Source organism: Labeo rohita, chromosome 10 (assembly GCF_022985175.1).
Source record: "Labeo rohita strain BAU-BD-2019 chromosome 10, IGBB_LRoh.1.0, whole genome shotgun sequence".
Lineage (NCBI taxonomy): Eukaryota > Metazoa > Chordata > Actinopteri > Cypriniformes > Cyprinidae > Labeo > Labeo rohita.
In genome coordinates, this window is record NC_066878.1 from 12,393,204 (window position 1) to 12,419,675 (window position 26,472).

The 26,472-nt window shown below is 35.2% G+C and overlaps 3 protein-coding genes and 5 non-coding genes across 9 annotated transcripts; 4 read left to right on the forward strand and 4 right to left on the reverse strand.

Moving 5' to 3' along the window:
• Positions 1 to 971: 971 nt before the first annotated feature.
• Positions 972 to 5,620, reverse strand: ap4m1 (adaptor related protein complex 4 subunit mu 1). The gene is made up of 15 exons (XM_051120329.1): positions 5,393 to 5,620; positions 5,170 to 5,255; positions 4,975 to 5,081; positions 4,409 to 4,505; positions 4,185 to 4,295; positions 2,745 to 2,825; positions 2,606 to 2,668; positions 2,458 to 2,524; positions 2,308 to 2,361; positions 2,107 to 2,213; positions 1,940 to 2,031; positions 1,816 to 1,860; positions 1,677 to 1,727; positions 1,478 to 1,595; positions 972 to 1,402 (listed from the first exon to the last, which is right to left on the reverse strand). Exons 1-15 carry the CDS (start codon positions 5,448 to 5,450, stop codon positions 1,211 to 1,213), a joined length of 1,329 nt encoding a protein of 442 aa, XP_050976286.1. The 5' UTR covers positions 5,451 to 5,620; the 3' UTR covers positions 972 to 1,210.
• A 53-nt stretch (positions 5,621 to 5,673) lies between these two features.
• On the forward strand, positions 5,674 to 11,588 carry and3 (actinodin3). Of its 2 annotated transcripts, none has more exons than XM_051120370.1 (6): positions 5,674 to 5,873; positions 7,978 to 8,111; positions 8,314 to 8,368; positions 8,451 to 8,492; positions 8,633 to 8,787; positions 10,788 to 11,588. In XM_051120370.1, the coding sequence occupies exons 2-6, from the start codon at positions 8,100 to 8,102 to the stop codon at positions 11,418 to 11,420; spliced, it is 897 nt and encodes a 298-aa protein (XP_050976327.1). In that variant the 5' UTR covers positions 5,674 to 5,873; positions 7,978 to 8,099; the 3' UTR covers positions 11,421 to 11,588. The 2 variants fall into 2 exon arrangements, with proteins under 2 accessions (XP_050976327.1, XP_050976328.1); XM_051120371.1 differs by having other exon boundaries at positions 8,091 to 8,111.
• A 235-nt stretch (positions 11,589 to 11,823) lies between these two features.
• On the forward strand, positions 11,824 to 11,905 carry trnal-uag (transfer RNA leucine (anticodon UAG)). The gene has a single exon. It is a non-coding gene; the product is annotated as a tRNA-Leu (tRNA).
• Positions 11,906 to 12,165: 260 nt separating this feature from the next.
• On the reverse strand, positions 12,166 to 12,239 carry trnat-agu (transfer RNA threonine (anticodon AGU)). The gene has a single exon. It is a non-coding gene; the product is annotated as a tRNA-Thr (tRNA).
• Positions 12,240 to 12,813: 574 nt separating this feature from the next.
• On the reverse strand, positions 12,814 to 12,895 carry trnas-gcu (transfer RNA serine (anticodon GCU)). The gene has a single exon. It is a non-coding gene; the product is annotated as a tRNA-Ser (tRNA).
• Positions 12,896 to 13,165: 270 nt separating this feature from the next.
• On the reverse strand, positions 13,166 to 13,300 carry LOC127172627 (U8 small nucleolar RNA). Its single transcript, XR_007828658.1, has one exon. It is a non-coding gene; the product is annotated as a U8 small nucleolar RNA (small nucleolar RNA).
• Positions 13,301 to 15,421: 2,121 nt separating this feature from the next.
• Positions 15,422 to 15,503, forward strand: trnal-aag (transfer RNA leucine (anticodon AAG)). Its single transcript has one exon. It is a non-coding gene; the product is annotated as a tRNA-Leu (tRNA).
• A 382-nt stretch (positions 15,504 to 15,885) lies between these two features.
• On the forward strand, positions 15,886 to 25,580 carry vamp2 (vesicle-associated membrane protein 2). The gene is made up of 5 exons (XM_051121268.1): positions 15,886 to 16,304; positions 18,799 to 18,907; positions 19,013 to 19,171; positions 19,453 to 19,504; positions 22,018 to 25,580. Coding segments are annotated over exons 1-5 (339 nt in total). The 5' UTR covers positions 15,886 to 16,302; the 3' UTR covers positions 22,035 to 25,580.
• Positions 25,581 to 26,472: the final 892 nt, after the last annotated feature.

Consider the following 26,472-nt stretch of genomic DNA (forward strand, 5'->3'; position numbering starts at 1 on the left):
TTAGGATCATTACTCCAGTCACATGATCCTTCAGAAATTATTCCAATATTTTGATTTGCTTGTCAAAAAACTAGTATTATTACACTGAAAAGAGCTGAGTAGAATTTTTTTTAAGTGTCTTTGATGAATAGAAATTTCAGAAGAATGGCATTTATCTGAAATAGAAATCTTTTGTAACAGTAAAATGTCTTTATCATTATTTTAAGGCATCTTTTGTAAATAAAAGTATTAATTTCTATCATTTATTTTCAATAAATACATAAAAAAATACATAATAAAATATGAATGGTATAGTGTATAATGTTACAAAAGCTTTTCATTTCCGATAAATGCTAATCTTTGGATCTTTCTATTCATCAAAGAATCCTGCAAACAATGTATTAAACTGTTTTAAATATTGATAATAATACTAATAATAATAATACTAATAATAATAAAGGTTTCTTGAACAAATCAGCATATTATGATTTCTAAGGGTTCATGTGACACTGAAAACTGGAGTAATGATGCTGAAAAATTAGCTTTGATTACAGAAATAATATATTTAAATAGAAAGCTATTATTTTAAATAGTACAAATATTTCACAATATTACTGCTTTTGCTGTATTTTAGATCAAATAAATGCATCCTTGGTGAGCAGAAGATAATTCTTTAAAAAACATTAAAAAAAATCTTGTTTTTGGTAGTGTAAAGTAATGTATTTGAAGTGTTTATACACCACTGAGTTATTTTATGTTAATTGAGGACAGGAATGGACATAATTTCTTAAAATTATGAGATGAAAAGGTGTCAACATGATGACAAAATTAAAATTTTTGACTTACAATGCATCGATATGACATTATAATTTCAGCTTTTTATGTCTAATGACTTTTTAATATTAGAATTTTAAACTGCTTGTCTACTCCTATATGAAGTTTAATTGAAACTATGACAAAAAAGTTTTTTTTTAATAAGTCATTTACACATATATTTATACAGCTTATTTTATTTTAAATAAAGGAACACAATTTTCACAGTCACCTGGACACAATATTGTTATATCTCCAAAAATCTTTAGATTCATTCTCTCTCAAATAAAAAAAAGAAAGGAGCAAAGCTACAAATTTGTTCATATGCATAGATTACAGACTTTCCCAACAAAATAAAAAAAATGTGGCTGGATGAGGCACACAGCAGTTTGTTCGTTGTTCTTTCCATCTGGTTATGTCAGATCCGTATGGTGTAGGAGTCAGAATGAGTGACATATCGAACCCAACGTTGTGACAGTCCCGTCTGAGTAGGAGAGAGCCGGAGGAAGCGGATCTGAAGGCCGGTGCAGGTTTGTTTGGGCAGTTCGAATGACATACTGACAGGGCCGACCTCCAGCAAAGAGGCGGAGCTTATTCCAGGAACATCCACCTGTGGGATCAGAACACACATCATCAGTGACGGATGAAAATTTGCATCAAGCAAATCACCATATAATAACATCACCTTGAACAGTGCCGACAACTGCGCTCCTCCAGGGAAACGAGGGATCTCCCAGAGCAAAGCTTTGTTCTTCGGCTGCAGCTCAGCGGTCTGGTCAGGGCTACTGAGCTCCTGAGACATACTGTACAGGATGGAGAGAGAAACTCTTATGATCCATAAGAATAAATATCACTAATAATCATGCTGTTGCATAAAATCTGACCTTACAGAGCCTTTTGGTACAGGAACAGTAATGGAAACATTAAGAGCCGTACTGCAGGAAAAGTAAAGAACAATACTCATATTGACAAATCTTTTGATGTATGATGACATTTTAAAAACTATGCTGTATATACACTGACCTTTTAGGTGGAAGATCACATCTAAGTTTAAGAAAAATCAACACCCTGCAGAGAAACATTCATTATTGCATATACTGGCACAATCTAACAAATGTACACATTTTACAGAAATACGTTTACAAACCTGTTGACATAATCCTTCTCTACAGAGGGGAATAACTGAAACGGTGGCGCACATGGCAGCTCATCACACAGCTGATACTGCATTACTGTTTGCTGAAGAAAAAAAACCCATCAACTATCCATGCAATTATTCTAAAGTGTATTTCTGTGAACTAGACCGCAATTTACCTCTCCCTGACTTGGACAAACTTTCAATATTCTGAAAGTATCAAATTCATCCAATTTGACAGCCTGGTGGAATCTGCATTCGTCTACTCGAACAGCTGAACTATAGCCTGACGAATGGAAAGAAACTGACTTAATCACAGCTGTAATTAAAGATATACAGCCTCTAGAGATGTGTGTATTGATCAGTGTTGCATACTCAACCTTTCAGCTGGGACTTTCCAATATTGAGCTCTTCATTCAGCCCAATCCGCATCTCTACGGGATGAACAAAAGAAATATACAGTCATAGAAGGGAAGATCATTTCATCAGTTGTGTGCATTAAGATGGGCTGCAAGATGTAGCTAACTCACCCGAACAGGTTGGGAGGAAACATTTTATTCTTATCTCTCCCTGAATATCTGATTTCATTAAAACTCCCTTAAAAGAAGAATAACATGTAGATGTAAGCAATTAGCAGTCTGATTTTAAAACTGTTTTTTTTTTTTAAGTTGTACTTACATTGGAGCCAATAACCACAGATAGCCTTTCTATGACATCCACAAAGATTTCATTTTTTCCACCCTGCAGCCAAAGAGAGAGAATTTATAATAATTCATAATAATTTCATTATCAAATTTCAAAATCTAAGGCAACCCACCTGCTCTCCTCGACTGGACATTATAGGACGACTCGCTGCAACACTAGGAGCCACTTTATTCTGTTGTGTCTCAGCACCAAACTACAGAATATGAACATTAAAATGTTCATAATTATCATTCAAATTTGAGTTTAAGCAGTGGTTCTCAACTAGGAGGCCAGATCTCAATCAAGAGTTAACTAAGCACACTTCTAAATAGGACCACAAAATCTTAAAATGATTTCAAATAAGACAAAAAAAGATTTTAAATAAACTACTCTAACCTGAAATCATATTTCTTATTTTTACTTGTTAACAACTGTAATTTTTATGTAAGAAACAGGCTTTTCAACATCTTTGACAATAATAGATTTTAAAAGTGTGATGTCTAGACCAGAAAAAAAAATCATGGAATTTAATAAAATTATATACAAATTTATATACATTTTCTCAAGCTCTAAAATATTTTTGGGTAAAAATTCCTATTTGTGTGTGTGTGTACTTGTTTTTGCTACATTGTGGGGACCAAATGTCCCCACAAGGATAGTAAAACCTGAAATTTTTGACATTTTTGACTTTGACAATGTTAAAAAATTATTAAAAATAGTAAGTGATGTTTATCTGAAAGTGTAACGATGTAAACATGTTTTCTGTAAGGGGTAGGTTTAGGGTTAGGGTTGGGTTAGGGGATAGACAATATCGTTTTGTCAGTATAAAAACTATAGAAGTCTATGGAAAGTCCCCACAATTCACAAAAACAAACGTGTGTGTGTGTGTGTAAAAAAAAAAAATAATAATAATAATAAATAAATAAATACTTGAAATCAAAAGCAAAAATACACTGTACACTGCTATTGGAATTATAAAAGTAAATTATTTTATTTATTATTTTAATATATTTCCACTCCTAGTTTCTAAATAAAAGTAAGTAATCCTTATTTTTCCCATAAGAGTGGGCATGGCGATTTGCAAATTTTATGGGTCAGGCTTCTGGTCTCATTTGCGTCCAGCTATTTTTAGCTGTATAAAACAGCTCGCTTTGCTGCTGTATGTTGCAAATTGGTGTCTTAACATAATATTTTAATGTATTATCTTAATTATGAACACACTGGTTTGTAGTGCAAACAGTCTTCTGGTTATTTCCCTATAGCGGCTAATTAACCCTAAGTCTCGTCAGTAGATGTACTTCTGCTCTGAAGAATAAAGTGAATAGAAAGTTTGAAAATGAGCAGTCATTATAAGTATGAGAAATATCTCGGGAGACTTTCAAATACTCAAATATCTTTGACAATGGAAAGCCTGGGAGTCAAAAAGTTTGAGAACCACTGTTTCAAAGTAAAATAAACTATAATGCAGTCTACAGCTGTCTGTTTGTTCAACAAAAACACTAACGCATTTAGAAATAATCAATTTTTTTGATAGGAACATGCCAAAAATAAATAAATAACAATAATAACTTACCAAACCGACATTACTTAGGTCAAAAAGGCTGAAGGGTTTGGATGAAACAGCTTCTGTCTGGATAAAGTTTTTCAGGATGTCAGTTGAGGTCGTCTGTATGTAGCCAAAGTCCTGGTGATCAGAGAAATAGAGGAAGTACATACAAAGTCTGTGTGCTTTTAAGACTTTTAAGATTTGTTTGGTGTGACAATAAAAAAAATAAAAGAAAAAGAAAGAACATTTACCACCATCTCATCCAGCAGCTCATAAATTAGAGCGAAATTCATCCGCACTGATTTCTCTGACAAACTGCCACAGTAGTCCTTCGTAAGAGCTGCTAATCTGTAAGACATAAAACTGCTGCTGTCATCATGACATCTACATAGGTGTAGTATTGATAATAAAATGTGACCCTGGAATACAAAACCAGTCATTTTTTGAAACTGAGATTTATACATCATATGAAAGCTGGATAAATAAGCTTTCCATTAATGTATTGTTAGGACAGGACAATATGTGGCTGAGATACAACTATGTGAAAACTGGGATCAAAGGGAAATCGTCTTTAAAAAATTAAGTTCTTAGCAATGCATTTTACGTTTTGATATATTTACGGTAGGAAACTTACAGAATATCTTCATGGAACATGATCTTTGCTTAATATCCTAATGACTTTTGGCATAAAAGAAAAATTGATCAGTTTGACCCACACTGTTGGCTATTGCTACAAATATACCCGTGCTACTTATGACTGGTTTTGCGGTCCAAGGTCACAAATATGACATTACTGATAAAAGTAAGATTTGTTAACCTGTTGAGGAACTCAATTATGGTGAAGGGGGATGGATTTATTTTGGTAGACGCCACCCAGTAAAGCCCACCCTGTCTTACGTGGATGAAATGAAGATCTTTGTGTGACTGCAACAAGATCAACAAATGTATAATACATTATAAAATTATCAAACAACTAGTCAGACATCAGACCACTCAAAAATCATGAATATACCATGACAACCGGAGGCTGATCTCCACTAAGAGCTGTGACCATCTCATAGAAGACATTAATGGAGTCTTTACTTGCTTCTCCTCGGACTGACGCAGAATTAAGAAAAACTAATAAGCAGAAAGTATACAGACTTATGTTAAATGACTCCCGCACTCTTAAATCTTAGACATATATAAACACATAACATCTCACTAATACATTAGGAAGCAAGTTGTAAGGATACAGTCTTTATATATGAGATGATCTCCCTTTGCTGACAAGATGAAAATTTGACTGATCATTTTCTTCAGCACACACGAGTCTTTTTCATATTATTAAAATCAGTCTGCTTCCTTATCCGCCTTCATTTGTATTCTGCAATATAACAAAATAAAGCGGTTTAGCTGCTCAAATGTTTTATTACTGCCACTGTCATGACTGTAAACAGCCGGTTTGTTCTTCTTCATGAGCAATCACGTGATAACCGTAACGTTTACTGCCATCTGTTGAGCTGGAATACGAACTTCTCGGCAACGACATCTAAGCTACTCCCTCAAAACATTATGCACTCTAATACCAAATTAATATAAAGTATAACTTTAAGTTCTTATGAAATTGTGAGAATCGTGTATGTATAAATGTGTTTATTTAGTCGTGTAGAGGGAAAGTTAATAACAAGTCTAGGTGGAGGACGATGCCAAATACGTGGATGAAGCAGTCGTGAGGTAAATCAAACTAAACACGTTAATGTTAATTACTTGTGTCTTCAGATACACTGTTTGTAAATAAAATCTAAAACCTCTGGTTGCCTTTAAAAAACATTGGTCAATTGTGACTGGAGGGTAATTTTAACGGTAAAAGACGGTAAAAATGCAACGGTAAAACCGTTGGTTAACGCGGTAACATTATTAGGTGAAAAACTAATAGACCTAATGAGACACTGTTAACTGACACTGTTAAATATACAGATTTAAAAGTGAAATAGAGCAAGTCATCTTATAACTTTAAGTAAAAACCGTAAACTAACATTCCCCGAATCCTCTGTGTGGCACATTTAATTTCATTCAGCTTCGTCTTATAAGTTATGTAAATTTGTGTTTTATGTTACATGTTGCTTAATTAATGTTTATTGCATGATATTAGTGTCTTGTATGGTGTTTGTGTTTGTTCGTATATCACACCGTGCACCTGTTTGTGACAAATTATGGTTCTTATGCTGTTAAAGTGTTGTTAAAGTGGTCATCTTATTATAAATGTATATGTATATGTTTTTTCTATATAAATACAAACATATGTAGTGATAAAAGCCAATATATTAAATGTCACAGATATATATTTACTGAGTAAGCCACTATTTTTAAGAGTGGGGTTGAAATGAAGTTTCATCTGAGAAACAAATTAGAGGAATATAAAAATGATGTGTCAGCATCTTTATTTTATTTTTACACAGAGATTGGTAGACCTATTAGTAAAATCTGTTGACTTTAGAGCATATTAGTTTCATAATATGTTAAAAGTGACAGTTCACAAATGGCAGTTCAAGTATTAAGTATTAAAGATATCTTAATATTTTGGTATCTCTATTTAAAGGCCTAAATGATTCACTCCCTGAGGTATATAGTGGATTACTCAGTTAAAAAAAAAAAAAGTAAATATACATCTGTGACATTTAATAATTTGGCTTTAATCATTATTTATGTTCGCCTTTCCACAGAAAAAAAAAAATGAGCAGGGCTAGTTTCTGAAATTTGATTGATTTGACACAGACCATATTAACACTATGTTTTATTACTGCAAGTCTAACTTTAATTTGTAAAACTTAAAATGTTGCTACCACATTATTTACTGTTAAGGTCTGACAAACATAACAGAATGTGTGCGAGTTTTCACAATGTAGGGTGTAGTTGACAGGATGGTTTTTCATTATTTATTGTGAAGATGAGCGTGTACATAGGCTGGATGGGACCTGTGCAATAACACCTTAATGTTGAGTCCTTCTGTTATTTGATCATTATCATCAGAAACCCTCTGTTTTCCTGCATATCTCAGATTCCAGCTCTGCTCGATCACACCTGTTTAACAAACTGCTCACTAGTTTTCTCCGCCTTTAAGTGTTCTGATCCTTCTGCCTTCCTGCCGCCACATGTGCAATAATATGCAACTAAAAAAGTAACAAAAAATGCAAAAAATAGAATTGTTTCATATAACCCCTTTCCTTAACTAACATATTAACTTTATTGTTTTGAATCATCAATCAAAACAGAAGTTCAGAAGATTTGGTTTAAGAGGTTTTTCTTTTTTTGTTCTTGAGTCCAGAATTTAGGCTCCAGCTGTTTCTGTTGGAGTAAAGGTTTAATTTTGCGCGGCGTCTCTAAAGACAGGGGTGCTTATGTTATCATCACCTAAACACACACATCTGAGCCATTTTTTAAACCAGACAGCGGAGATGTTGAAATTATGCAGCATTGAAGCAATGACTTGTTGACCCAGTACCAAAAACATGCCTGAGGGATTAGATTTACAACATGTCATATATATAATAGATACCTTAATGGAGTAATTTATGCCGTGAGATCAATCAAAATAAAATGCAGATGTATCTGTTCTGACTAGCTTTCATAACACCATACTTCTAAATTCTATTTAGGTCAGTAAAAGAAAAATACTAGTCATTAGGGAACACATTCATAATGCATAAGTGTATATACATTTTACAAGTTTTTGACCTCTAGTTTCAGATATGTTTTTATTATTATTTAGCCCACAAAGTGCATGACATGTTGTTATATGTAATTTTAAAATGTCTGTAAAAATGGATGGGGGTGCAAGTAAGAGGAGGGAGCTTCTTGAACTTCACAGCCAATGAAATGTAAGGATGCAATTGCTGGTATTGAGTCCAGTATTTAACTGCTTTGCCATTTGAAATTCTCCAATCTGAACAGAGACCAACGATGAGACAGAAGGTGAGTGGTTTTATTTGACTTTCAGCTCTCAAAGTTAATATATCTTAAGAATTTTGTAAAACAAAATACTTAATGTATAAAAAATATAAACTTTAGATCTGACTAATAAGTTAAAAAAAATGTTGCATGTGCTCTGTTTCAAATATTTCTATGAAGAAAAACTGGGACTGTTAATACAGTACAAAAACAAATCTGTTTTCAGGTGACGTCTGTGCTGTGCCTTTATGGGGCTCTGCACTGCTTGGTAATTTTGCCAGGTATGATTATTTACATTAAAAACTTGTCTTTAAAAAATAAATATTCAGCTAATTACTTAACTGTTTTTTAATATTTTTGCAGTATCACAGGCCACATCTCTAGCAAAAGTCTCCAAAGACAAAGGTAAGATTAAAATATCTGAAATGCATGACATAACATTTAGTGCCTTCACTTTTGCCAGTGCAACACTATTCACGTTTGATACTCGAGACTATAGACTATATTCCATCAAAAAAACAACAACAATTGTACTTCTCTTTCAGTATCGAATCCAGCTGTCAGCATTAACTCTGAACAGGCCCATGATTTTCTGGCACATGCACGTCCAAGGAGATCAGCTGACCCCAACTGGTATCACAAAAATCCAGACTTTCAGTCCTACTATCGTTACTACAGCAGTATTGGGCACACTGAAGGGGTAAGAAGAGCAATATATGTTTCTTTCTGTCCTATTATTGATTTTTTTTTTCAGCTTAGAAATACTAGTAAATAGCAGTAATGTAGCTGTTCTTGATAAAATTAATGATGACTATTATTAAATGAATTGATCTAAGTCTAATCAATAAATGCTAAACTTTTGTCAAGTTATTTTTAAGTTATTGAAGGGATGGTTTACACAAAATTGAAAATACTCATCCTTATGTTGTTCCAAACACATAAGACTTTGGTTGATCTTCAAAACACTAAGATATTTTTAATGAAATCTGAAAGGTTTCTGTCCCTCCAGAGAAAGTCTAGGTAACCAAAACTTAGAAGACCCAATAGGTCATAAACACATCTTACGCCTTGTCCACACTAATACATCATTTTCTCTGTTTTGGACTTCCTTCCACAGTAAGATAGTGTTTTTATCATGGAAAACAGATTTTGGAAAATGCTCTCCAAAGTGGATACATTTGAAAACACTGTTTTTGCATTGTAGTGTAGACTGTGAAAATGTAGGCTTTTGAAAAGGATCCATTTTTGGTCATGTGATGCATACTGTACCAATAGATATCTGTTTAGATATCTGGTGTTGTGTCTGTCATGTGTTACTCACACTGTTGCTAAAGATATGTTACTTTGTACACTCTTCATATTACAGTCTTGCAAAGATGACAGAAAATTTACTTACATTTGCAGTCCTGTGGCAAAACATGAGAGCAGTTGCATTTTAGATCAAACATATAATAGTGAGTGTTTGCAACCTGGATGGCAGAAAATGGTGGGATGTTTTCGTAAATAAAATGATCCTGCTCGAAAAATTATGTGAAAATTTATGTCTGTTCAAAAAAGTATCTTCTCAGTTAGCTTTTTAGTAGGTTTTACACATGCGCAGTAAGGCGAATATAAAGTTTTCAGACATTTCAGTGTGGTTAAGAAGCCTTTGGAAAACACTTGAAAACGCTAGTGTGGATGGAGAGAATTGTATCCAGATTAATGTAGACGTAGCCTTAAAATGTATTCATTTCAATTGAGTGGTCTAAACCAATTAAATCTGTTCACCATGAACAGTTGAGGTCAAAAGTTTACATAGACCTTGCAGAATCTGCAAAATGTTAATTATTTTACCAAAATAAGAGGGACCATACAAAATGCTCGTTATTTTTTTATTTAGTACTGACCTGAAAACAATATTTTACAACAGATGTTTACAAGTGCACAAGAGAAAATAATAGTTGAATTTATAAAAATGACCCTGTTCAAAAGTTTACATATGTTTGATTCTTAATTTTGTCTTGTTACCTGAATGATCCACAGCTGTGTTTTTTTGTTGTTTATAAGTCCCTTGTTTGTCCTGAACAGTAAAATGCCCTCTGTTCTTCAGAAAAATCTTTCAGGTCCCACAAATTCATTGGTTTTTCAGCATTTTTGTGTATTTGAACCTTTTCCAACAATAACTGTATGATTTTGAGATCTATCTTTTCACACTGAGGACAACTGAGGGACTCCTATGTAACTATTACAGAAGATTCAAAGACTCACTGATGCTCCAGAAGGAAAAACTATGCATTTAGAGCTGGGGGTGAAAACTTTTTGAATTTGAAGATCAGGGTAAATTTAACTTATTTTGTCTTTTGCGGAACATGTAAATATTTTCTGTAGCTTCTGAAGGGCAGTACTAAATGAAAAAAAATATGATACACATAAATATCGTAATATAAATGTACACATCTTCATTCTTTTCAAAAGTTTACACCCCTTAATGCACCATGTTTCCTTCTGAAGCATCAGTGAGCATTTGAACCTTTTGTAATAGTTGGATATGAGTCCCTCAGTTGTCCTCCGTGTGAAAAGATGCATCTCAAAAGTCTTATGAGTCTTATGAGTTTGCAGTCACTTGAGGGTGAATAAATTATGACAGAATTTTCATTGTTTACTAAAATGCACAAAGAAGCTGTATTTTCTCTGATTGAACAATCTCTGCTTCTCTTCTAGCTCTATGAGATAGACAAAATCCGAATGCTTTATCAGCAGATGCGACATCTGGAGCTCACGTATGGCCCTGATGCATCCAAATACCAGAATACCCTCGGTCTTCAAGTAAAGTCGACGCCTCCACCCACAACCCAACCTCCACCCCCTACTTTACCACCTGTCTCCAAGATGAATGTTATGTACCTGTGTAATTCAAAAGACCCCCAGTGCAAGCCACATATTGTGTACTTACCCGCTGGTGGCGTACCAGTACTTTGCGATCCACGTTACCACCCAAACTGTAAACTCAGCCCTGTCCAAAAGTCACCTTCTCCACCTGTAACTGCCTCAGAACCAGTCACCTCTGCCCCTCCTCCACCACCACGAAAATCCACTCCTCCACCACCACCTCCTCCAATGATTATCAAAGGAATGGAGTACGACTGTGATCCTTACTGGGACCCTGACTGCCTAATCGACAATCCTCCCAGGCCAGTAAAGATGATCGAACCACCACCAGTGCTTCCAGCTGAGAAGCTGAAAAAGGAAACGGGGAACAAAGTAATCCTAAATGCTCCGGATCCAACCTATGACCCATATGACTTCGATCAAGATCTGTATGATCCTTTCCGCCATGCTGCCCCATCTCCTTGATTTCAAATAAAGGCAAATCAGTAAAAAATATCCATCTTAATAATTTACCGTTACATTCATATTTTCATATCAAAATGATGTATAATTTATTAGATAAAGTACACATTAAACAATGGCCTTGTTTATAATATGTAGCTAGATTTGTATTCTTTAAACAACAAATGCTGAGGCCAGAATAAAAGATATATTTTACTTTGGTTTGTTTATCTGATTTATCCAGTTTCATTGTATTTCAGTCCAGAAAGAAGCCTGTGGGCACACTGACACCGTCAGGTTGTTAAAAAGCAAATTGTTTCGTCCGTCAAAACACTTTGCCGTTTACCACAAAACCCAAAACCATTTATGAGTTGATGGATCGGAACACTGTATCCATATGTATACCGCTTTCCAATCGGCCGCATAGGGTAGCGTGGCCGAGCGGTCTAAGGCGCTGGATTTAGGCTCCAGTCTCTCTGGAGGCGTGGGTTCGAATCCCACCGCTGCCAAAAATGTTTTTCGAATTTTTACATTTAAATTAATAACCTATAACATATCGCTAAAACATTCATTTAATTTGACAGATTACTCGAGGAGTACAGAACCTTAGATGTATTTAACATATCTTCAGATATGTTTTCAGAAATACATTTTTCAGTGTGTAACTTGCAACTGGTCATTCTTTACACAAAATCCAATAGAATGATTATTGAGCTCTTCTAGTTTCTTGTGTCAAACGTACGCAAAAACACGATTTGGGAATTTCAAAAGGCACCGCTGGGATTCGAACCCAGGATCTCCTGTTTACTAGACAGGCGCTTTAACCAACTAAGCCACGGCGCCAGCGAGCACTTCCTTAAAAGGTAGTTTTTTTAAAGTGTAAAAACCTGCCATATATTAAAACATCAATAAATATGTTCTTAACTCTAAAAATGCATCAAATTTCTTTAGAAATGTTTTACTACCAAAAGCTGCGCAGTGTTGTGAAATATTGAAACTCATTGATTTTTATTGTGAGTGACGACACATTGCCCGTTCCAAGATGGCGGACGCGTTGACTGTTGAATGTGTTATATATTACAGGTTTTTAAACTATAGTACCTTTTAAATGTCGTCCTCGCTAACTACTACTTGTTGTGTTAGGGTTAAGTCTGCTTAAGACTTTTGCAGATATAGATATCTCTGCAACCCTAGTTATACGTATGAATATATCTGCAAATACGTGTAACTAGGGTTGCAGAGATACAGGCAAGTTACTCTCAAGTGTTTGTGGACCTGCTTTGACCATTTTTAGTATCGCGGACGGCAGAAAGTTCAACGGCCCACAGAAAGAGCTGCTAATAAAATATCTACCTATCCAGGTATATATGGTGGATAATGCATGTATGTATAGCATTGTAACTTAGTGAAAATAATTCGACGAGGATGGGATTCGAACCCACGCGTGCAGAGCACAATGGATTAGCAGTCCATCGCCTTAACCACTCGGCCACCTCGTCTGTACGCCTGCGCCACTCGAAACAAGTCAATACAAATTACAATATATATTGTTAATACAATACAAAATGGATAACTACTTAAAAAACTATTATTTGGAATAAGTCCCCTTACACTAAACGTACTTATTCAACGATAACCTTCCATATACAAAATACCTTAAAACCAAAGACTGCTTCATCAAACAACACCACACCAAACATCCTTTTCTAAATATTAACCAGCGAAACCCACTTCATCTTTCGTTATAACTTTCTACAATTGTAAATTAGATCAGATAGGATTCGTAAAGGGGTTGCAAGACCCTAAACGAATACGGGTAATAATCACGTATTCATGGAATCCATTCATCATGTTCTGCGATCTTATTTCTAAGATCTGCAGGTAAGAATTAACCTTACTGATATCTGTGAAAATGGTCTCAGAGAACTTTTGTAAACCATGCATGCATTCTCAACCATGGTTGTGTTTCTATCTCGTTTAAAAGAATTCAAAATACACATGACGTATTTAGTCATATATTTAATGCCTAGTACTAGAGAATCGTTTTAAAGTTTTTTTTAAAAGGTTAGCTAGTTATAGGTTTTTAATTCGGTTTCTTTTAGATATCATATTAACATGGTGGAGTTTCTTGCGATCCTATTGGTGGATTTTGGAACCGATGGCCTTTTCGCTATTTATTCGCATATAGCTTCGTGTAACCGTAAAATTAATACACACATACATCCCATTTCAGGTTTTCACTAAAAGTATTTTATAAAACACTTAAATGTGCGCTTATTTCTTTAAAAAAGTACGGCTGACGTGAGACAGGAAGGAGGGGCTGTAAATGTTCGCCATTAAAGTAACACACAGACGGAAGCTGAGTGAATCTCCTTACTCGCTAAAAGTGTAAATAACATATTTTAACAATTAAACTTTAATTCCATTTAGACAAATATTAAATTATCTTCATTCTTTTATATTTTTAAAAATATTTGATTATTTAAAAATATTTTTATATGTAGATTTATTTTTTGTTTATTAAAATGATTTTATTTTTAAGATACGTTTCCCCTAAATTATAAATTGCAACATTTACATGTAATATATATATATATATATATATATATACACACACACACAGATCTGGGTAGTAACTGATTACATGTAATCTGGATTACATAATCAGATTTCAGAAATTCAGTTCTTCTGATTAAAGTAAGTTACATTTTAAAATACTTGTAATTAGACTACAGTTACTTTTTATTGATTACGTGATTACCTATTATTCACACAATACCAATAAATTATTAATTTATTGATTCTCTCCTCTTTTTTATCTTTCAAAATGTTCCTTTCTAAAATAGTCTACTACTTATATACACTCAGAAAGTTTTGTGGACATTCACATAGACTATAGTCATTAGCATTTGATCAATGGATTTAAAACAATCATTTCAGATTTAAGAAGTGTTTCAACTACTGATGAACACGTTCATTAACACTCAGTAGGCCTATTTTATTTAGCCATGTATTATGATGTATTATTGAAAGGCTTTTGTCTTTCAAACTCATTAAAATGCACAAATTCCTGTTATTTCTTATTTGAAGAAATAACACACACTGCTCTTTCACGTAATATATTTACTTTAAAGGGGTGGTCATTCAGCAAAATCCCTTTGCATTGAACTTTGAGCGTCGTAACTTTGCAGATGTTGTTTATGCTCAAACAGCAACAATACACACTAACTAAAGTTAAAAAAAAAAAAGTCGTAAGAAATCATAATTCATGACCCCTCTGAAATACCCTGGAGATTTTAAAATAAATGTTTTATAAAAGTATCACATCTGTATGTTCACGGTTCTCTCACATTATTAATGGTCAGATGACTTGCAGGTTAAATGAATTTATTTAATCTTTTTTTTACCAAGTGTATTATATTAGGAAATCTTGATGTAATATAATGTTTAATGCACTTTATGTTGTTAATTACGATGAAAGGAATATATTTTCTCACTCTTTGTATTTTTACATCATTCTGGTATACGATTATCCTGTTTAAATCAATGTGATAAACGAGTTAGGTCAAAAGTCATCTAAAAGTATATATTTATAACAATCACTTCGTCAACTGAATTTGTGTTTTTACACATCGCAATGAGTTTTTATTATGATAAAGTTTTTCTTGTTGGCAGAAACCCACATGGATACTATATGCATATAGCGCCATCTAGAGGTTAAAGTAATTACGTCTAAACTTATCAAAAACTGCTATTTTTCTAAATAAATTCTAATCTGTTTTCTTTTCCAAATATATTGTAAAGCGGTTTTGTCACTTCATTATAAGTATAAATCAAAAAATGTGATTAACTAAATCTCAATAGTTTAACAATTAATAAAATAATTTAAAATAAGTTTTCGTTATACATGAGCATACATAAACCTAAACACAAAGCTAAAAATAAAGCAATAAATGACAAACATAGGACACACAGCCGCTAAAACCGATCTTTTTTTCCTTCTTAGGCGAGCGTTCATTCTCAACGGTAGCGTGGCCGAGCGGTCTAAGGCGCTGGATTAAGGCTCCAGTCTCTTCGGGGGCGTGGGTTCGAATCCCACCGCTGCCAAACACTTTTTCACTCCGTACTATTACCTTATGATGTCATATGTCACAGAGTGGACCTCGTGAGGCAAAATGACTATACTTAATATTTGTTAAATTTTAGTGCTAAAACATATACAATTATGAAATTGTATAAGCAACACATATGCTATCAGGACGCATTACAATATAACACTGCTCCACAAATCTAAACGTTTCCATGTCTCCCATTAAGCTAACTAACAAGTGAGCATACGCAGCCTGGGAAGCCCATTCATCCCTTCACAGACCGCCATTTTGTTTGTTTCGGCAATCCTTACTTATAAATAAATGAACCACACGGCATGTTGTGCAAACACAACCCATGGACTCCATCCCACGCGCTCTTACACACACTGCTGAAAGTGTTCCACACGGATAGCCTAAAAGTGCCCTGTCCCGTCGTGTCAAACTGTCAACAAGCAACGCATCCTCCATCTCCTGTCTCTCATGGTCACTGCTTCCAACCTGCAGCTTCCCGGATGACGAGTGACGTCAACGAGCCATCTTTGTTCGCCTAATCCGAGCATCTATTTTTTATGTGTACATAGTGACAGAAGAGAGTAGCGGTAGAGCGCCCTTATTATAAAGGGAATAATAGCGAGGCGCGGCACACCGCTGGAAAGAAATAAGAAATAAACACAAACCTTGAAAAAACACAAGGAATACCGCTTTACTGGAATAACCTGGAGAGTGCATTATTTATCCCGGAGACGGGGAGAAACGCCTGAAGCAGCGCGTTCATCCACACACTTCTTGTAGACGCACATAAAACCCGGTTCAAAATGTGAGTATGACTTAAATTAGTAATCATAATCTGGTTGAATGACGTTTTATTTCATGTATTATTATTATACTGTTAATAGAACGCGGTATATAAATATTTATATAACGTTATATGCACAAAATGATCATACTCCATATTACTGTAAGTTAATATTTGACTGTACATACGTATTATTTCACATCTATTGCGTATTTTACAAAACCCACTAAATTCTGTCAAGCGCACTTGCTATATAATAGTCTATAAATAGGCTCCTAATGGCCAATGTTTTTCCATTTCGCTTGCAACTGCTGACATTTGCATCTACACAGTAAATTTCTTGTTGAAAAACGAATTTGTTTATAATACGGACGTTTTTCGCTTTATTCTGAGGTTTGGAATGAGCAAGAGCGATAGAATCACGCCTAGACACCGGATTGGACTGGTTTGGCTGGAAGTGGCTGCGCGCTTTTAAAAAGAAAATAATTTATGAATTGACATTGTAATTAATACAACGTTACGTGTGCACCCAAATCTCTAGCTGACTTGATAATAATTTCGATGTTGACTCAAAAGCCCACTGGGATTTGTTTCAAATAGCCCAAGGCCCACTGTATTTCAAACGTGGCCTGATATCAATGTTAACAAATGACTTTTAAACATCGCTAATGAAATATATACCTCACACTGTATTAAAAAAACCCTTACACAGGCTGTAAACTAGAGGCGTGATATTCCACGCGAGTCGTGGGGGTTGGTAAACGGACGGTCATATGCTTGCGTTCAGGCAAAGGGGGCGATGCAATTTGTTAGATTTTCGAATTATATTATTCTCTGACCCATTCAACATGTTTCTATGGAGCCAGACCTTGATATTCATTGATATTTGGTTAGTCTGAAGCCAAATGGCTGGCACAAAGGGCGCAGGTGTTCCTCTGCAGGAAAGATGGCCGTGTATACTAGTATTTTCTAGACACGCTCGTTTAACTGGTTTAAATAATCGAGGCTGTAAATGGCGCGCAGCTTCAATAATATGTCCACATTAGCTCTCCTATTATGTATACTAATATTAAAGCATCACTGGGCCTGGAGGGTGATACTTTAGCATGCCCATTGTGTTGTTTTAAGGTTATACCTTACAGAAAAATACATGTCAATTAGTAACAAATGTAAACATTTGGTCCAGTTATTTGACAAAATATAGGGTGATTGTGACGCAACAATGACAGAGACTTAATGAAGGCCTTGTGTGGGGGTGGGGATGTTGTCCCTATCATTCATATGACCCTGCCTTTACCAGTCGAGTGTAAGGAATAGTCCAGAAGCAATGTATTAACCTCATATTAGTCTAAAATACACGTGTAATGCTTCCTCATTCAATTATTTGGAATTTGTCAGTGAGCCTCACAAAAATAGCCTTGCGTAACCAGGCTGTAAGAGCACAGGTTTGGTGTGTCATTTCATCAAATGAATTTTGATTTTGATTTAAATGAGAAATTTTGCATTAGCACAGCCATTACTTGAAGATAATAAAACTGCTAAGATTTTGGCTACACCCAAATTTTGTCTAAGGGTAATTTAGCATTGAATCATGTTCTTACAGACTATTTCTTCTTATGCCCTGTTTCTGCTTCTTATACTTGGATGATAGATAGATGGATAGATAGATAATTAAAATTTACCTGCATTAAGACAGAACACAAATAACAAAACATTAAGATGAAAAATTGATGAATTGCTTCAATGTATCCTAGACATGAAAATCACTATTACTATTACATTCTGATCAATGAGAAGCATTAAACTGATATACATCACTCAAAGCGAAGTGCTATTAAATCTTTTCATGTCAGTGAAGGTGAGAGGAGCCAAGACTTAATGTATAAATATAGACTATTGTAAATGAGAATGAGCGGAAGTAAGTGAGAAGGAGAAAAAAGGCTGAGGAAAAATATTTTCATTTCTTTGCATTTTAAATATTTAAAAAGAAAAATCACACTGAGGAAAAATATTTTCATTTCTTTGCAAGGAAACGAAACAAGGATTATATCCAGGGATCCTTCAGAGGTGACCTTTATACAGAGTTTTGTCTTCCTCTGGTGGCTGAGATTGGCATTAGCAAGGAGATGTTTTCAGAAATTCCCTGTTTACTCAAGATTTCTGTCAGTTCAATCAAAATACAAGACAAAATAGCAAGTGAGTGGGTGAAGAGCTACAGTACATTTAACTAAATAATGTAGTTTATTTTATTGCAACAGCTAGTCTGCATCATGGCAGTAACATTTTGTGATTTCACGTAATATTGCTGGAATGATGGTTATGACAAATCAAAAAGATCTTTATTGTAAGTAATTTAGTAATGAATTTGAACTGTGAATGCAATTTGAAATCAAATATTGTTCTAAAAAGAAATGCAAGCTAAATTAACGAAATTCCTCATGTATAGCTTCTATGTACTTATAAAACACCCCGGTAATATTAAAGTATTGATGAATGCCTGTATGTTGGTTTGCAGGTCTGCCCCAGCCCCTGCCGGTGCCCCCGCCCCAGAAGGAGGTAACCAGCCTCCCCCTAACCTCACCAGCAACCGTCGCTTACAGCAGACACAGGCTCAGGTGGATGAGGTGAGCAAACCCCATCTTTTTGTCTTCTTTTATCATCTATACATGCATCTATACGTGAATATAAGGGATGACAGTTTACTAAAAGTCACCTTTATTGTTTCTCAGGTGGTGGACATTATGCGTGTGAACGTAGACAAGGTTCTGGAGAGGGACCAGAAGCTGTCAGAACTGGATGATCGGGCTGATGCCCTGCAGGCTGGAGCCTCACAATTCGAGACCAGTGCTGCCAAGCTCAAGAATAAATACTGGTGGAAGAATGCCAAGGTAAACAACACAAGTGCCTTGAGTAAGGCTGAAAAAGGCAATGGATTTTCATAACAACACATCTAAATCAAGCAAACAGTTAACAGTAAACCTCAAATCACTATATCGCGTTGAAATGAAAAATGTTATCATTCTAACATATTTAGTTGGCAGTGTTTATAAGGTGTTATTTGTATTTACATCTTAAATTATATATTTGGATCAAATGTTTGAATGTTGGGTCTGTATAGTCTATTTTTTACTTTTCAACTCATTCTCCCTCTTTTTGCCTCTTTTCTTAGATGATGATTATCCTGGGGGTGATATGCGTGATTGTCCTCATTATAATCATTGGTAAGCAATGACAATATTCTTACTGATTTTCAACTGAATATTCTGGGTTAAATACAACTGGGAAAATTAAGTTTTGACTCTCAAACGTTTGTAAAAGAATATTCCATTTTAAAGGGGTAATTCACCACTGGTAAGATAAAACCTGACTGTCTATGCAGTAGAAAGGTATTTTTTAAAAATCAGTGCTACATGACTAGTGGAAACATATTTCCGTTTGCCAAAAAGAAAATACCTGAATGCACTGGGCTCAATCTGACTGTCTGTAGGGGGATAAATACAAATGCATATATGCGATGTGTAGTTTTAATAAAAACCTGGATTTTGCATCATCTTGTGGACTTTAGTTGACCAATAAACTTGGGGATCTGAGTGCAGGTAATGTGAAGAAAAATACACATTGTTGGTATTTGGTACACACTGGTATTTGTGTTTTTTTTCACAAACTGAGGTACGAAATTATGTTAAACTAGGGGTGCGATGATGAAACAATTCGTGGACCGATTCTGCGATTTACGTGAATGCATCACATTTCTTTCTTGAATTGATTCTGAGCTTAGTTTATAACAGCAGATGGCAATGCGTAATTTATAAACGGTCGTACTCTCCTTGCATCCATTTCCTTGCACACACCCCACTTGAACCTAAAATAACCATTCATAAAGTTCGAAAAGGTTAAAGAGTGTTCATAGTGGGCTTTGTTTACATTAACTCGTGTCATAAAAGCCGAGGTCCAAGTACATTTAACCACTAACATTACTCTGCTCCGCTCTGCTCCGTGTGCATTTAAGTGAGCGGTTAACTAGCCTAGAGCTCCGTCTGCTGTTAAAAACTAAGCTCAGAATCTATTCCAGAGAGAATTGCGATGTCTTCGGAAAATAAAAACTTGCAATTCTGACTTTTTTCTCACAAATGTGAGCTTGTATCTTGCAATTCTGACTTTTTTTTTTTTTCACAATTTTGAGTTTATATCTTGCAATTCTGACTTTTTTCAGAATTGGGAGATATAAAGTCGCAATTGCGAGTTATAAAGTCCAATTTTGAGGGGGGGGAAGACTGATATGTTCTCAGAATTGCAAGTTTATATCTCACAATTCTGACTTAACAACTTTAGTTTGTGAGATATAAACTTGCAATTCTGAGAAAAAAGTCACAATTGTGAGTTTATATCTCGTAATTCTGACTATTTCTCAGAACTGCAAGTTTATTTCTCAAAATTGCGATTTTATTCATCAGAATTGGAACTTACTTCACAGAATTGCGACTTTATTTCTCAAAACTGTGATTTTATTCATCAGAATTGCGACTTTATTTCTCAGAAATGCGACTTTACTTCACAGAATTGCGACTTTATTTCTCAGAATTGCAAGTTTATGCCTCAGAATTGCGACTTTATTTCTCAAAATTGCAAATTTATTCCTCAGAATTGAGTTAACTTCTCAGAATTGTGAATTTATTTCTCAGAATTGCAAGTTTATTCCTCAGAATTGCTGTTTTATTCATCAGAATTGCGACTATTTCTCAGAATTGCGACTTTAGTTCTCAAAATTGCAATTTTATTCCTCAGAATTGAGTTTACTTCTGAGAATTGTGAATTTTTTTACTCAGAATTGCGACTTTACCTCACAGAATTGCGACTTTATTTCTCAAAATTGAGTTTATTTCTCAGAATTTCAAGTTTATTCCTGAGAATTGCAAGTCTTTTCCTCAGAATTGCGACTTTATTTCTCAAAATTGTGACTTTATTTCTAAGAATTGCAATTTTATTCTTCAGAATAGAGTTTATTCTTCAGTATTGGGACTTTATTTCTCAGAATTGCGACTTTACCTCACAGAATTGCAACTTTGTTTCTCAAAATTGCGAATTTAATTCTCAAAATTGCAGTTTTATTCTTCAGAATTGAGTTTATTCCTCAGTATTGGGACTTTATTTCTGAGAATTGTGAGTTTATTTCTCAGAATTGTCATTTTATTCCTCAGAATTGTGACTTTAATTCTCAGAATTGCTATTTTATTCCTCAGAATTGAGTTTATTTCTCAGAATTTCGAGTTTATTCCTTAGAATTCCAAGTTTTTTCCTCAGAATTGCAATTTTATTCCTCAGAATTGAGTTTATTCCTCAGAATTGCAAGTTTATATCTCACAATTCTGTCTTTATAACTCACAATTGTGAGTTTTTATCTCACAATTCTGAGAAAAAAGTCAGAATTGCAAGATGTAAAGTTCCAATTGTGAGAAAAAAGTCTGAATTGTGAGATAAAAAGTTGCAAGTCTACTTATGATCTAGCTGCAAAATTTCAAATATTTCAATGCTTCTAAAACTCAGATTACATCTAAAAATTCAGCATACGCACATGATCAAACTCTATTCCACTACTCTCCATTAGAAATGAATGACTTTGGTCATTTTTCTTGGATAGTGAAAAGGCGGCTTAAGTAGAAAATACAGATTGTTTTTCTTATTACGTACTGTTTCTCAAGTGTTGACGATAAATCTGATCTGCTTCTCTTCACAGTGTACTTCAGCACCTAAAGCGTGACGTTCCTACCCCACTCTGAGCTCATGAACGCCCAATTCCAAGCCACAGAAAAATCCCTCCCAAAAAAGATGAGAAAAACGACTTCGATTTGCCCTCAAAGAGTCTAAATCCGCCCCTTCCCTTACCCCCTTGCCCCCTGCCTCCACTGCCTCACAGCTGGGCCCCTGTCACTCCTCGTCCGTCCTGTCCGTGAGTGTGTGGCCATGTCTCCTCTGTAAATACCTCCGGCTTTTCTGAAATACTGTTCATACTCGAAAAACCTCTGATTACTTGTGACGACAACCGTTAAAAAAGAAACCACAACCCTTAGAATACAATAAGACGATACGGTATATATTCCAAATGTTCTTTGTAGAGTTTTATTCTGATATAATGGGTTTTTGTAGTTTGTGTGTGAGTGTGCATTTGTATATTTTTTTAAGTTTTGTAAAACTTGTTTTGCTTCAGGTTTAAACTACTGCCTCTTAATCTGGGTGTTTGTATCTTGCACGCTCTATTTCACTCTTTCTCGCTCACTGAGTATTGGTGTATTTTTGCACAAGCGATAGACTCCCTAAATCAATATCCCCGATTTGCCCCCTCAACCCCCTTCTTTCTTTCTTTCTCACCAACAATACTTACTCTCTTAGTGAACTGCCACAACAGACTGGACCAATGACTGTAGATGTTTATTTTTATTTAATGTCTTTAGTGTCTTATCTCTTAAACATTCCTTAATAGCAGTGTACAACTATGCTGTCTATCAAACAAAGTAAGTGTATTTATCTTAAAGACTTTCAAAATAGGTCTTAAACAACCTCAAGTACGCAGGTCAAGTGCTATTCGAACTGCAAATCAGGACCGAAACTCCCCGATTCATTCTGCTGGTAAAGATTTTGAAGCCCAGAGAGATTCAAAGCCAGACCGAAAGGGGAAATAGCATCATGCACAAAAAGCTTGTTTTCGATGGCGCTTTTTAACCGGTTAGACTGCAGGCGCGAATGAGAGAGAACCACGCGCTGTTACGTCCTACTGCCAAACCGATGCACGAGTTCATCCGTCTGAAAGCACACAGGTTGATCGTAACACTTCAACGTGAGGTCATTTCAACAGCCGTGGTTCTCTCTCTCTTAAATCTAGATACTGCCTTTTAATTTAGCCTTTCTTTTGAGTTTAAAAATAGATGTTTATATTTTTCTGTGCGATGCAGGCAGGACGGGACCACGTCGTTTCAGGACTTGACGCTGCTGCCATGTGCACAGCGAGCACCTTTGTGTCCCTCGCTATTATCCATCTCTCTGTGTGCCTGTTTGTTGAGTTCAGCTGTAGTTTACACACTGCCAAGCACCTGAGGGGACGTTTTTTTCTTTTGTCTTTTGGTTTTTCCTCTCGTGCATATAAATACGCCTCCATCAGCATCACCCCTTAGTCTCATCCGCCCAATCTGTCAACACGAAGCGAGCCAGGCGTGAAGTGTGCGTCTGCACGTGAACACCCCCCTCTTCCCTTTCACGTTTCCAAGTTAGCGCCATTAACGCTTCTTCTTTCACACATGATTCGCTTTCTAGCCGAGGTTTTCGGCTTCATCCTGACAGATTAGGCTGCTTAGACCTTTGCAGGTAAAGAAAGGCTTTTCCCAAGGCATAAACAGGGGGGAGGGAATAGATTAGCTGATTGATTGTGACAGGAGGCGGGGCTGTTAAGGAGGCGGGACTTGAGAAATGATTCCACTGGTGTGTTTTCACATTCCATGTTAATCATCCATATGGAAAAGGCTGACGCTTGCAGCAGAACGAAGTGTAATATTTAGTATTTTCATTTCATTTATTGCCTTAGTTCATTTCGTTTGGTTTTTTCATTCCTGCATGGTCATTCACTTCTTTGTCCCACTCACGTTGAGCTATTTTAATGAAAAATGACCAAAGACCATGTTATATCTTGCTTATACTGCCAACAGCCATCAAAAACAGGTTAAGGGACATTTCCCCAGATCTCTGGTTTTTAAAAGCCAGCAAAAGGAAACAAGAAGTCGCCCATTTTTTCTTCAGGTCTGTTACTTGAATATTTAGTGAATAAGGAATTTGAAACTGCAATTGCCCCAGGCCTGATATCTAAACAATGATAGCACAACTTCTCCTTTAGGTCTGTATCTGTAATGCTGAATATAAAACATGAAACTTTCTTTGTAGCTGTTTAAAGAAGAAAAAAAGACAAAAAAAATCTGTATTGTTTCGTGTTGTAGTGTGGGCTTCATCTGGGGGAAGGGGGTCTTTTTATTTTCTATTTAAGGCACAAACAATCTGGAATTAGAATATGATGTAGAATAAGAACTATATGTTGTATTAGGCAAACGTAAGAATTTTCTTCCATTTTAAAGGGGTCTATAACTAAACAACAACATGCGTTGGGGTAGGACTCAAACGTGACCAGTTATTCTCAAATTGAATGGATTCTAATAGGGGACTACTACAAATACTGTATGTGCTTTTTTTTGTTTGAGTGTATGAAGACATTTTCTTTTGTCTTGGCACTTCTGTATTTTTCGTTCAAAACCGTGTGGGTTGAGAGGGACGGTGGGAGTAGTTTTGTCACGCCAGCCTGTTAAAGACGCTGCGTCTTCTTTATTGGGAGGGAACCAATGAAGACACAGAACTTTACCGGCTCGAAGCCACAGTGATTTCTCCATTACTCACATCATACAGTTGTTTAGTCTTCAGTTGTTTACTTTATTTTAAGTTAGAATTAGTTAAGGCTTCACAGTGGTGCTCTTTGGCACAGCTTCATTGTGCTTAGTCAGGAGAGGGTGATTTTTTTCTATAATTTGAGTTTAAATATAAGAAGGTTGACCTATCAAAGTAATAGTGGAAAACAAACCCTGCCTTATTGAAGGTTAGTGTGTCGACAAAACATTGTACAGACTGGGATATCAATTGGTACTTCAAATGTTAGTTCAAAGATGTTTCAAATGAAAATTGATGGTGTTTATAAGATTTTTGGAACTGGGTAAAGTTGAATTTAAGGGGGCTGATCCTATAGAGCTTATTGGAGGTTTAGAAACGCATTGAACCAAGAGCCAAGTTGCTGTATTAATAACAATTTGTTTATTTATTTGATTTAAGGAGGTTCGTTTAGGGAGGAAGGTTGGGGATTAGCATTAGCCCTGTTTGTCTGGCCTCTCTGGAGGGACTAGGCTGGAGGATCATGGGTAATGCGGTCTTCGCCGTTTTATTTTATGTTGTTGTTATTTTATTTTATTCTATTTTTTATTTATTTGTGTCATAAGTTATAGTGGACTACATATTAAACAGAACGAAGTACATTGTAACAGGGAACCTTTTGGCAACCAGACATACATGAAATCAATTGTAGAGTAAATCTGTCAATGTCTATTATATGGATGAACATCTTGGGAAAATATATATATATATAAATATACATATATATATTGCAAAAAAAATGACAGTTATGATGACCTGTGTTTATTGTTCCGAGTTAGAAATTAAAATGTGTGTGTGTTTGAAAACAATGACAACATAAAAAATAAATATATAATAAAAATGCGTCTGTGTTGATTTTTTTTTATGAACTATTTGATGTATATATCAAAGATGTTATTTCGTAATTGTATGTATTAAGATTATGTATTTAAGAATATATATCTGTGTGTTTTATTTTAATAATTTCTTCTAAAACAAGGCCAGCTCCAGAACTTGGAGAAGATTTTTGCACCACCACAGAATGAATCATAAAAATATAAGTAACTCACTACTGCGTCACTATTGCATAAACTATTAAAATTACCAGTGATTACCATGGTACCTTGCGGACAACTGTAATACCATGGTTGCCTGGACATGTTCTACTTTGGAAGTACATTAATTCTGAATATGCATTCAGAACAGTATTACTGTATGATATTGCTTTTATGAAACAGTTCAATAACCAATAAGTTAATACTGAGCATGTGGACACATTATTGCCAGTAATTTTGTATGCCTAGGCAAATCATAATTATGGTACACCAGAAGTAAGCTTATGGGTGAGACTTAAGTTCGTTAGCCGCAATAGTGTTTTCCACGACGCATCATTAATCGGCCATATTGGCGGCACTGAACTGAACAGAACTCGCAAATTATGCTTATTATTGCTGCTGAAACTGGTCAATCGTTATCATGTTTTGGGCTGTACTAATTGGTCGGACCGGGAAAAACATTTGGAGTGCTATAGACTGCCAAAAATTATAACAAATCACGGAGATAAGTGCTAAAAACTAAGGAACAAAAGGCGGCTGTGGTTGGCCAAACCGGACCAGGATTTCCAGAGCATGAATCTTGACAACTTTTGTGTTTGTTCTTATCATTTTCAGTCAGGTAGGTGAAATATCAGCCTAATATCTTAACACTGCTTGTATGTATCTTTACCACCTATTAACTTCAATTTGCAAAATATTGC

What these genes read in the sequence shown, in the direction of transcription:
- ap4m1 (XM_051120329.1), bottom strand. Translation starts at nt 5,450, where the DNA reads ATGATCAGTCAAATTTTCATCTTGTCAGCAAAGGGAGATCATCTCATA. An exon ending in TCATCTCATATATAAAGACT is followed by an intron (nt 5,256 to 5,392) that starts GTATCCTTACAA and finishes ATTCTGCGTCAG; the next exon opens with TCCGAGGAGAAGCAAGTAAA. An exon ending in TTTGTCCAAGTCAGGGAGAG is followed by an intron (nt 2,032 to 2,106) that starts GTAAATTGCGGT and finishes TTTTTTCTTCAG; the next exon opens with CAAACAGTAATGCAGTATCA.
- and3 (XM_051120370.1), top strand. An exon ending in CTGCTTGGTAATTTTGCCAG is followed by an intron (nt 8,369 to 8,450) that starts GTATGATTATTT and finishes ATATTTTTGCAG; the next exon opens with TATCACAGGCCACATCTCTA. An exon ending in GTATTGGGCACACTGAAGGG is followed by an intron (nt 8,788 to 10,787) that starts GTAAGAAGAGCA and finishes CTTCTCTTCTAG; the next exon opens with CTCTATGAGATAGACAAAAT.
- vamp2 (XM_051121268.1), top strand. An exon ending in CACAGGCTCAGGTGGATGAG is followed by an intron (nt 18,908 to 19,012) that starts GTGAGCAAACCC and finishes ATTGTTTCTCAG; the next exon opens with GTGGTGGACATTATGCGTGT. An exon ending in ACTGGTGGAAGAATGCCAAG is followed by an intron (nt 19,172 to 19,452) that starts GTAAACAACACA and finishes CTCTTTTCTTAG; the next exon opens with ATGATGATTATCCTGGGGGT.